At 46.2% G+C, this 12,092-nt stretch overlaps 1 protein-coding gene across 1 annotated transcript in view; it reads left to right on the top strand.

Annotated features, from left to right (window-relative positions):
• Window positions 1-11,180, top strand: part of Ptch1 (patched 1) — a gene marked incomplete at its 5' end in the record, with an annotated part of 55,733 nt that extends 44,553 nt beyond the window's left edge. Inside the window, 5 exon segments of the mRNA XM_013514312.1 lie at window positions 1,628-1,770; window positions 4,692-4,791; window positions 5,306-5,560; window positions 7,251-7,785; window positions 8,265-11,180. Of these exon segments, the coding sequence (XP_013369766.1) occupies window positions 1,628-1,770; window positions 4,692-4,791; window positions 5,306-5,560; window positions 7,251-7,784 (1,032 nt within the window).
• Between the last annotated feature and the right edge of the window lie 912 nt (window positions 11,181-12,092).

Raw genomic sequence — 12,092 nt, 5'->3', positions numbered from 1 at the left:
TTCTAGATTCGTGACAGCAGGAAGTAAAGCAACTTGTTGCTTCCAATGGGGGCTTTTTTCACCTCTTTCGATGGCTTCTCCTGTAAATGATTTGTGGGCAGAAATGAAACCTCAGGAGCAGCAATCTCTCACCCTTGACACAAGCCCACTCTATGCATTTGTCAGAGAATTATTCAGAAGCCTCGGAGCAGCGTGTAAATTGTGTTCCATTTGGAGGTGTGCCTATGACCTAAGCACTTGGTAATAGTAAGCATTCATTAAGTGCGTACTGACTGAATAAATACGGATGTCTGGAGCGCCCTAGCTAGGAGACCTACCTAGTGTTAGACTGGAACCAGTCCTTCTAGTGTTCCTTCCACAGTCACCTAGCCTTGTTCTCCCTGGGCTCAGCAGGTGCATGTTCTGCCTGTATAGAAGCTCCTCCTGGCACTTCTGCAGTCTCACAGGGCTGTATAACTTAAATAACTTAGATGTGATGAACAGTGTCTCAGAAGAAATGTTTTGTTGAAATTATTAGTAAAATACTGGTAATATGGAAACGATATTATCTAAATTAATTTTTTCCCATGGTGCTGGGAGGAAGGAGACAACATTCTTTTAAAGAAGAGTCTACCACTCAGAACTTAGCGCAAAATTCTAATCCCATTTCTTCAAAAAGGAGAAAAATTTGCATGTGAATTAAGAATACACAAATCATTTCATTGTGATGTGAATGGAAGGAGGTCTCCCCACCACCACCATTTTTTTTCTTTTTTTGGTAACCAACATTGCAAACGGGCAACCCTATAACAGATTTTTTACACTAGAAACAAAAGCTACAGTCTTGAACCTGTGTTGCTTCTAGTTTTTGTTTTGTTTTGTTTTGTTTTTTTGTACCAGGAATTGAACTGTGGACCTTTCACTTGCCAGGCAGGTGCTTATGCCACTGAGCTATATCCCTGGCTGTTACTTCTAGTTCAAAGCCTTTCCAAGAGCACTGTTCTCACATAGGATATACTGTTCTTATACTATATATGAAAAATTCTGTTTAAAATGGACAGTTATGACTCTTAGAATATTCTAAAATGATAGGAAAAGTTTAACAAAGGTATGCTTCTCCTGTGAAAGTCTTTAGGAAGTAGATGGACTCCTTTTGGCTTGGAATTTCAGTAGTATCCAAGTTAGACATAGTGAGATAAACACAATTTCAACAGAGTAACATGGTTTTTAACCCATTTTGTTGCTTTCCTCCCAAGAACAGAAAGGAACTATATTGACCCTACCTAGCTCTGGAAAGAGAAGAACCCATTTTAGAGAAAAAACATCCAGAACACTGGCACTTACACAACTAGAGACCCATCACCTGTGTTAATAGTGTTAGACAATTTGCACAGAGAGGGCGGGTCAGAAAGGTTTAGTTAACGTTTAGTTTTGCTGAAGATTTTTATCAGCGCCAGCAACAGCATGGTAGTTTAAGACTAGATTAAGCTAGTGGAGCTCCCCTAGCTAAACATCCCGGGGGCTAAATGGTAGTAGAAGCTGAGAAGGAAGTTCCAGAGAGACAGATAGTAGCAGTTTGCAGCCTTGTAGACATCATGTACTGTGTCTAGTGCAACATTCTGACCCTACAACGTGTCTCTCCGCACAGGCCTTCCTAACTGCCATCGGTGACAAGAACCGCAGGGCCGTGCTCGCCCTGGAGCACATGTTTGCACCTGTTCTGGACGGCGCTGTGTCTACTCTGCTCGGGGTACTGATGCTCGCAGGGTCTGAGTTTGATTTCATTGTCAGGTAAGCAAGAGTGAGAGGGAAGACTTGTTTTTAAGACCATGAGTCGTAGTGTGGCCTTTGTGGCTTATTTCCTCCTGTATCTGGAGATTGCAACATCTTGTCACCCGTCTTTCTTTCATACCAAGAGGAATAGAGACAAGAGTTCTCATCTAGAGCCATTGTGGTATTTGGAGAACAAAGGTAGCTCCATGGCTTAAAGCTTAGTCACGCAGTATCCTGGGTGTTGTGTCCCAGGATAAAAATATTTAAGAAGAGGTGACCGTGGTGCTCATAAATTGGCCATATTTGATCCTCACCTCATTTATTTAAACATTGTGTGCTCAGATTTCCTGTTTGAATCCCCACTAAGGTTGAGGGCACAGTTCCCATTTGACTTGCATGTCGAACTTAGCAAATTCAAGCCTCATTTGGGTACTTCTCTTTGGACCTCAGATTAGGCTATTTCTCATTGATTTAGGTAAGAAATATGATTTTATGAACTATAAAAGGAGCAAGTATTGCTTCTGACAAGAATTTGAGATCCGTAGAGAAAGAAACCATGTTCTGTATATAGTTACTACATTTATGGGATAGCTACTCCTGGATATAACATAATCACTTGTGAAGAGGCCAGATTAGAGTCCTGAATAAGTAAAAGAGAAGAATTAGAACCCAGTAGGGGAGAACCCAGTGTAAAGATGACTGGTTTAGGAGCCCGTCAGTATAGAGATAATTTAATCAGAACTGCCATGTGGTATACACGCAAATGCATGTGTGCTGTTGGGGACAGGTTCTCATTTTCAGATAAAGAGAATTCTAACTGCATGTTTCAGCCTAAGTTTGTTTATTACAGGAACAAACAGTCTATTGATCCGTCTGTAGCATTGGGCAATCAAGCATCCTGGAGGTCCAGCCACAGATCACTCACTGGTTTTGGGCTGGAGTCAGGGCAGAGGGGGAGTCGCTGTTCTGGTGTAGACCAACATTTCTCCAACTGTTGAGGCTTCCAGATTAGCTGAGATTCTTTAAATGCAGATGGGAGTCGGGGTGGGGACAGGAAGAACAGAATCTACACTTCTAGCCAGTTAATAAGTTTTTGTTTGCTAATACCGGATAGGTTGCAATTCAGATAAGGGTTTGACTTTAAATTTCCTCAGTACACACTTAGACATTAGTACTGTCTCTATACTTTAACAGCCTAATGCCTAAGTCTTTTTTTGTGTGATTACTTTCCTGCTCAACCCAGAGGCAATGAAAAGCTCTCAAGTTCCATTTTGCCCCTCTGTGTGGCCTGGGGTCTGGGGGTGGGGGGACAGCAAGGTCACAGCAGTTTCACACCAGGAAAAGGGTGGCTAGGGATCCTCTGAGCCACAGGCAGGAAGGAGGGCAGAATCCCAGCTTTCTCATTTAACCCACTGCATGTTCCCACCGAGAGAGATTAGGGTTACTGCCTCAAGCACTTAGAAGGGCTTCCCATTTTCTAAAACAGGATGGATCAACCTGATAGAGCCCTCACTGAGATGGAATAAATGAGCAGACATTGTGTACACAAAGCCGTCAGAAATCTAATTGGTCTGTTTATGCTACGATTAGATGGATGGGATGCAAATGTCTTAATGCCTGCCACTGATATATGCCTCGGCTGAAATTTCCAGTCGTTTACATTAGAGCAAAACATGGGCTGCTTGGATTTTTTTTCGCTAATGCAGCTCAGAAGTTTCTAGTGTTTATAATAGCTGTAAGGTATTTGTATTTTTATAGGGATTCTCTCCTCTCATCTAATGTTGAAACACACATAGACATGGCAAAGTTGGGTGCCTGTTCCCGTTTTATGATCCACTGGACCATTAAGGGGTTGCTGTCTTGCCCTCCCCCTCCCCCTTCCCAGAACATCCCGCGCCTTTCCCCCACCTTAGCCCACTTCCATCAAAGCCTAGAAATCATTAGTTCCAGAAAGCATCCTTGCGTGGAGTCTCAGCCCTCCAGCCGTGCAGTGTGTTGCTGGGGGCTTGCCTGGCTGACAGGTTTACCTTGGTATTCGTGAAGGATCCCAGACCTTAGCCCTCAATGGTGGGAAAGCAGAACTCCTTGTGCACTCTCCTCTTCTGCCATGGTGCTGCAGCCTTTATGTTTGAACTGACTGATGCAAAACAAGAGTATTCAGAGATGCTAAATTGTTCAACAAAAGATTGGCCTGCAGAGCAGCCCCACCATTGTGGAGCGCCCTTGGCCGGCACAATGCCGCGGCCCCTGCAGAATGGCCAGCATTTTCTCTGCAGAAAGCTGGTTCCTGTGTTCTAAAAAAGGTTGCAGTTAGAGCTAGTTGGTAAAACTGGAACTCACAGAATTCTCGGCGAAAAGTTGTGATGAATGAAAGTCCAGGGAAAGCCTTACCTGCTACACTGGAGACTTAATTAGAGATTCTGCCATAAGAGGCCGAAGCATTTCACAGTGGATTAGCTGCCTGCAAGAAGTGGGCTGCTTTTCCTCCTGGGCCAAATTGTTTAAATTCTACACCCTTCACTTCATTTGTTTGCTTCTGCTGGGTTTTCATGAGCAGGGCCCCTCAGCATTGTATTTGTACTTTCAGTTTGCTCAGCCATTCAGCTTGCATTCCATATTTTTGTGCTTGTGTAACACATTCATAAATAACGCTACATGCCATGAGATTTCAGCAAATTAACCAACTAATTTTTTTCCTTTCCTTCACGAACCCTTTAAAACTTTGGGTTGTGGAGTGTAGTTCTCAGAGTCATAAGGTGAAAAAACAAAAGCTAATCTCGTGCTGCCGGATTGGAGCTGTAATTTTATGACCATCTTCCCAGTGGGGTGGGCTTATTCATTTTGGTTGTTCAGTGTCATAATATTCGGGCCCTGGAAGAAGGGTAGCATAATTGCCTCGGGTTGCACTGAAGGTTTCTTGTTTCCCTTTTATCTCCAAGGTATTTCTTTGCTGTGCTGGCGATCCTCACCATCCTGGGTGTTCTCAATGGACTGGTTTTGCTGCCAGTTCTTTTGTCTTTCTTTGGACCATATCCTGAGGTCAGTAATTATACTGGGTGTAATGTCCTATCCAGAGCCCAGCTGAAAGCTCCTTCCCCTAGTGCCACCCCTCATTTAGGTATTTAGGTGTATGCATGTGTGCCCATTGTTTACTTTTTCGGTACACATCTAATAACGATGCCCTTGTTTCTCTTCCATTTAATAGTTTTGAGGGATGTGAGGACTGGCTTTGCTTTGTTTTAATAAACAGATGATCAGCCTGGGTCTCACAGATTTACATAAATACAGACATTCCACTCAAGATAAATATTTAGGCTTAACAGGAGTAAAGGATGCAGATCTTGCTTTTTCAGTGTGCAAAAGCAGGGGGCAACCCTTTTTCACAGGCTGGGGGGCCTTTCAGGGTCCTGAAGGTGGCAGACAGTAGGTAGAAAATACAGGGGGAAGTATGTGGGGTTCCAGGACAGGGAACAGAGACCCCTGAATAAAACTGTTTTGAACTTTGTACAAGTAAATAGATGATAACATTTTAATATGGAATCCCCTTAAATAGGTATCTCCAGCAAATGGCCTGAACCGGCTGCCCACCCCTTCCCCTGAGCCACCCCCAAGTGTGGTCCGGTTTGCAGTACCTCCCAGTCACATGAACAATGGGTCTGATTCCTCGGACTCAGAGTACAGTTCTCAGACGACCGTGTCAGGCATCAGCGAGGAACTCCGGCACTATGAGGCTCAGCAAGGCACAGGGGGCCCTGCCCACCACGTGATCGTGGAAGCCACAGAAAACCCTGTCTTCGCCCGCTCCACGGTAAGTCACTGCGGGGAGCGGGAGGGTCCTTCCCAGCGTGGCAGTAGGCTGGATGGCCCAGGGGACTCCTTGCTTGCTCCAAAAAGCAAATCATACGACAAGAAGGATGCCAAAGAAAGTGTATGCCAGGTCAAATCACATGCAGTTGGCAGTATTTGATTCTTTTTTTTTTTGGTTTTTTTTTTTTGGTTTTTGGTTTTTCTCCGGTACCGGGAACCGAACTCACGACCTTGCACTTGCCAGGCAGGCACTTTTACCGCTGAGCTAAATCCCCAGCCCAGTATTTGATTCTTAAACCATAAAAATGTTGTCTTACGGTTCAAATGCATGGATCAAAACAGGGCAGGGCCCAAGTACTAGCACACAGGCCTAGGTTACTAGTAGTTGCCTGGTCTGTGCAAGGCCCTAGGTTCAGTTCCCTGTACCACAAGAAAAAGAAAAGCATAAGCATGTATTTTGTTTGGGATACATACACTTTGGGTTCAAGAGTTAGGAATAAAGCATTATTTGCTTTTCTTTTTGAAGCTGCATGTCACTTTAGAATGGCACTTACTTCTAATGATATTTTTATTGTCATCTGAAGTATTTTTTTTATCTCTATTACCATTGATTGTCCTTTGAACAAAGTTATTCTCATTATTGTCTTTAGACTTCTCCATAAGCTTTTGTGGTTGTAAGTGCCTATTCCAGTTAGCTGAAACTGTCAGCCGCTGAGAACTGCCCTCGTGTTCCTATCTCCAGTAATTCCCTAGGAGGTCATCGGGAGCTTGGGGGCCACTTCTTCCATCCTGCCCTCCCCAGGATGGCCCCCACCTCACCCCTCAGCTGGGAGCTCAGCACTGAAAAAGCCGAGGGACGTTAGTTCGGAGGCTCATGTTGCTCCACTGAGGCCCCCCGCCATCCCTCCAGGAAGTGGGTATTCCAGTCCTGGGCCACGGCAGCCCTTGCATGAAAGAGAGAGGGGCCAACCAAATAACCTAAATTGTCCCCCTCGTGCCCCCCGCAACGGTGCCTGCTGAGCTGCACTGTGAATCTGGTTTTGTTCAGCGGGAGCCTAAAAATAGGTACAAGCTGAACGACTTTGAAGTTGGTCACGGTCCTTTTGATTGATGTGGCCACTGTGTTGCTTCATGCTTTGTACAGAGACTCAGAAACCAGATTCCTAACAATCTAACAGCAGCGCTGCCTGGTAGACCTTGCCGCGGCGATAGAAACGCTCCCTCTGCCCTCCGGTACAAGCAGCAGAGGGGCACTTGAGATGCCGCTAGTATGGCCAAGGAGCTTGAGTTTTAGTTCATTTAAACTAAAATAGCCACACAGACAGTCCCGCCAGCATTTGCAGGGTAGGAGCAGAGCAGAGCAGAGCAATTCACGGTCTGCCCGGACTGAGCAGGCTGGGTTAGCAGGGGATGGAAGCAGCTGGGTGCCCCGCAGTGACGTGCACTAGGCCAGCTGTGCTAGAGCAAGCCTGCAGATAGGAACCAAATAGAAAAGGACTGTGACACACCCTGCAGGTCCTTTAAGGAACAAGCTTGGTTTTTGTTTTGTGGATAGAAGGCCCCTCTTGGATCCCTTGGGTTGACCAGGTGCTTGGTTAGAGCTAAGAGGCAGGGGTAGAATGAAAGAGACCATACCCGGCCTGGGGGTCACACCCTGCTGGCCTCTGTTAACCTGCCCTTGCTCTCTGCAGGTGGTCCACCCCGAATCAAGGCGCCCCCCACCCACGAACCCTCGACCGCATCCCCGCCTGGACTCGGGGTCCCAGCCCCCCGGACGGCAAAGCCAGCAGCCCCACAGGGACCCCCTCAGAGAAGGCTTGCGGCCACCTCCCTACAGACCGCGCAGAGACGCTTTCGAAATTTCTACTGAAGGGCATTCCGGCCCTAGCAGCAGGGACCGCACTGGCCCCCGGGGGACCCGACCTTGGAACCCAGCACCCACAGCCACAGGCAGCAGCATGCCTAGCTACTGCCAGCCCATCACCACGGTTACAGCTTCTGCTTCCGTGACTGTGGCCGTACACCCTCCACCCGGGCCTGGGCGGAACCCTCGAGTGGGGCCCTGCCCAGGCTATGAGGGCTACCCCGAGACTGACCACGGGCTCTTTGAGGATCCCCACGTGCCTTTTCACGTCCGGTGCGAGAGGAGGGACTCAAAGGTAGAAGTCATAGAGCTGCAGGACGTGGACTGCGAGGAAAGACCCTGGGGAGGCAGCTCCGGCTGAGGTGCGTGCGTGCGTGCAGGGGCAGGGGCCAAAGGCAAGGCTCCTCCAGGCTGGACCCCAGGGACCTTGCCACTCCCCCAGAAAGGCCATTGTGTCCAAGCTGCATGTTGGGGGGCAGTCTGGTTTGAAAGTGGGTCTCTCACCCAATGCCCCACGAACCTGTTGAGAATTAATGGGCCCCCAGTGTGCCAGGGTTCATGGCAGCATCCACAGGTGCTGTTGTTCCATTTAAGAGGGTGAGATGGTGCAGCCAAAATATCAGAATACATGCATTTGGTGCCCCCTCTAAGCCCAGCATAAAGGGGAGAAACCCTCTGCGTCAAGCCCTCTGAGCTGAGTACCATCTGGAAGGGACAGGTGCACAGCTGGGGGGGCCCTGTGTCTTCTCCTGCAGCCCCTAGCACGATAGGTCTCTGTGGCTTATACAGACGCGTGTACCTTCTACTCTAGTGTGACTTCCCCATTTGTTTTCTTTTAAAGGGTGATTAAAATCTGAAGCAAAGAGGCCAAAGATTGGAACCCCTACCCCACCCCGCCCCCACTTCTTTCCAGAACTGCTTGAAGAGAACTGCTTGGAGTTACGAGGAGATGCGCTGCCCAGAGGAGCAGTTCACTGTTACTGTAACCGATTGTATTATTTTGTTAAATATTTCTATAAATATTTAAGACGTGTACACATATGTAATATAGGAGGGAAGGATGTAAAGTAGCAAGGTCTGGAGCCCCACCGTGTCCCATCCCCCCCACCCCCGCCCACTCCAGCCCCAGAGTGGGGAGCCGGAACGGGGCCTCTCCCTGTCTGTACATTGATTGGGCTCTGTGCCACAACAAGCTTAACTTAGTCTGAAATTTCCAGCATATGTTGCTGCTGCTTAAATATTGTATAATTTACCTGTATAATTCTATGCAAATATTGCTTATGTAATAGGATTATTTTGTAAAGTTTCTGTTAAAATATTTTAAATTTGCATATCACAACCCTGTGGTAGTATGAAATGTTACTGTTAACTTTCAAACACGCTATGCGTGGTAATTTTGTTGTTTAATGAGCAGAGATGAAGAAAGCAGGTTAAACCCAGTGGCTTCTCTAGGGGTCGTGCATGTGGTCCTCCGGTTTGGCTGTGTGTGAACTTGTGTGTGATTTCCCGATGTACTGTACTGTGATTTATTTTCTTTTTTGTCTTGTTTACTTTTCTTTATCTTTTACCCTATTAGACTCTGACCCAGTTGGGCTGGAAGAATCAGGATGTCTTTATAGTTTTGTGCTGGGGGAGGGCCAGCCCAAAACAACCTGACCCTTTCTCTGGAAATGGTCCAACAGCAAGTAGACTCACTTCCTGTCTGTGGTGTCTCAAAAGGTCATTGGGTGCCGTCTGGACACCCTGCCTTGTGCCTGAGAAAGTAAGTTCCTTCCCTTGCATTATTGTGATGGTGTTGAACTCGTAGGGTATAGAACTGACAGCCCTCATTGGTGGTAAACAATCAGGTAGAGTCCTTGCTGGGCCATGAGACATACTCTAGAAAAGTGTGTAGCTTTGTGCCCCTTTCTTGACCAGTATGCGTGTGCGCACACGCGCGCGCGCACGCACACACACACACACACACACACACACACACACACACACACGCACACAGTACTCTATGGCTCTGCTATAGGTAGAAAAACTTGTTGGGTTTATTCTTGGCCCTCAGTAAGCCCAGAGGTGCTGTTCTGAGTCCCTCCAATGTAAACTCCTTCTCTTCCTAAATTGAACAGCTGGTTGGAGCTGCCTGGATCCGATCATGTCTTCTTAGAAACACAAATAGTGAGCTTCCGACACGGTGTTTGTTACGCAGTCAGAATCTCTGTGGGCTTTGAGCTTCTGGGGATTCTTCTCACTGTGTCCACCTCAGGTGCGCACTTGTTGAACAAATCAAACTTGGTCTCTCTCCCCTCTCCGTGTTCTTTGACCATGACATTTATTGAAGAGCAGGAAGCTGCTCATTGCATACACCCCGTGGAAGAACGTAGATGGAGGCAGATAACTCTACCAGGGATAGTTTTTGAAAGGTTTGCTTCTGTGTGGATTCTGTTCTCTTGCTCTGTGGTCTGGGCCCCCCCCCCCCGACCTCTGTAGCCAGACATCAGCGCATGCACTGCCGACTTATCTCAGAGGAAGGGACCCAGTGCCCACCAGAGCCTCAGTCACTGTGAGGAGCGCTCCATGGCAGCTACAAGGAAAGTCTTAGGAGAAAGGCAACTGGCCCCCAGTGGTACCAGCAGTTTAGCGACCTCAGACCCTAAAACTCACCCAGACACTGTACGGTACTAATTGGAAGCTCCCTGTGGCGGCCAGGTGTATGTGTTAATACGCTGGGACCCTAGCCACCCAGCTGCTACTGTCTCGGTGCCTTCCTGTCAGCCACACTGTCTGCCAGCATAATACGGGCTCTGCTCAGAAAACACATCCTGAGTTGAAGGGAGAGATGCAGAGTGCTGAAGCCGGCTTGCCTGCAGCTCCCAGTGTGCCCCTCCTGTCCCACACTGAGCCTGTGAGCCCCCTTGGTTTCTGTACAGCGTAGAACTTTCCATGAGTCACAGTTGCCAAGGGATGGCTCAGGCTGGTGGGAAGCTAAAACACCTCTCCCTCCCTCCCTCTCTCTTATTCTCCTTTGTAGATTTATTTTGTCTGTCTTGTTTGTTCATTTGGATGTTTTAATTTTTTAAAAAAAATCTTTGCTGATATTTATAATTTTGTATCATAAGAATGTTTTCCTACAGTATTTGTCATGCCAGTTTATAACAAAATGCAGGGATTTTATTTCTATTGGAAACACTATTACAACTATGTTTTACTTTTGAACAGAATTTTTATTTGTATAGAGTGCTTACTAATGTTAAATAGTTCAGAGTATATAACATTTACATTAAGGACTCATAGTAGATTTTAGTGTAAGGAGTTTAAAGGAAATATTCAAACTGGGTCTTGTCTGCCAATTTGGGTGGAGATGAGTTTGTGTCATTTCAATTACAAAGATAAAAGTATGCCATATAATTTATTTATATGAAAATTTATTTTTGTAGTGTACATAGTAGGCATCAAGTCTTTTGACAGAAGTATATTTTTAAAGAATTTATATGTGATGAATCCGTAATGTCTGGAACTTTGCTGAGACATGAGTGGGGACACTTTTCACTGTAAATTACAGCAAGGGAAATAAAATGTCTAACAGTGTTAAGAGAGTGAGCGCAAGTGGGTACTCACGATTGTGAAATGTTACTAGTTACCATTTGTGACCTAGTACGGTTCTCATTTTATACCTTGGAAGGTGAAAATGTACAAACTCTCTAAATATTAATGTTCAAACACTGATAGAAGTTCTAACATGAATAAAAATAATATAACTTCTTGGGTACATCTGTGTTTATAGAATGTTTTTTCCTTCAAGTACTTTACAAAGGCTGTTTTTTCAAGCCATCCTATATTTTGTAGTTTCATCCATGAAACTTGTTAAATCGTTTTTGTACCAATTCAGACAGTTTTGTGCTTTTGTTTTTGCACACCAAGAAAGTCCCCCAATTACCCCTTTGGTCCTGTCTCCTATAATTCAAAATGGTGCAGTCACTAATAAGGACTGATTGAACCGTTGCTGGGTGCTTAATCTATAGGATTTCATCATAGAAACCGAGAAAAATAGCAGAAATACCATTCTCAGATTTTAAGCTGTAAATGAAGTGTGGAAGAAGAACCCAGGACCCCAAATTATTGTAAGCAGGTAGTGCGTCCTACAGAGAGAGGAGTCAGCCGACCATAGCCGCCTATTTTTGTACAGATTTGTCAAAAGATGGCACGTCCATTTACCTTCAGTTGTCCATGGCTGCTTTCACACCAGAATGGCAGAACTGTGTCATTGCGACACAGGCTGATTGTCCTGCAGGCCCTGAAATACTCACTCATAAGCAGAAGCCTGCCAATCCATTTTAAGACAACCGTAGCAGAGGCCAGCGCTACTCCAGTGTGGTCTGTGAATCAGCATGCCTTGGAAGCTTGCTAGAAAAGCCAGAATCTTCCCGCCCAGACCTACTAAATCAGAGCCTCTGGGAGTGAGGCCCAGGAATCTGCTTTAACGAGCAGTCCTGGCGGTTCTGCTGCACCAGCAAGGCGATCTCTAAATTCCTTCCAGCCGAATGTGGCTATGGTTGTCTAATTTGACTCAGGCTGCACTGCCAATGCAGGCCAGATTCTGGAAACAACAGAGAGATCCTGACTCTTCTGTGTGGTCTTTCCACAGAAACACATGTTCCTCTGTGGGAAAGAGTCGAGACCT

This window comes from Chinchilla lanigera, unplaced genomic scaffold, assembly GCF_000276665.1.
Source record: "Chinchilla lanigera isolate Chin_1 unplaced genomic scaffold, ChiLan1.0 scaffold00021, whole genome shotgun sequence".
Taxonomy (NCBI): Eukaryota; Metazoa; Chordata; class Mammalia; order Rodentia; family Chinchillidae; genus Chinchilla; species Chinchilla lanigera.
This window is presented reverse-complemented; position numbering and strand designations above follow the sequence as displayed.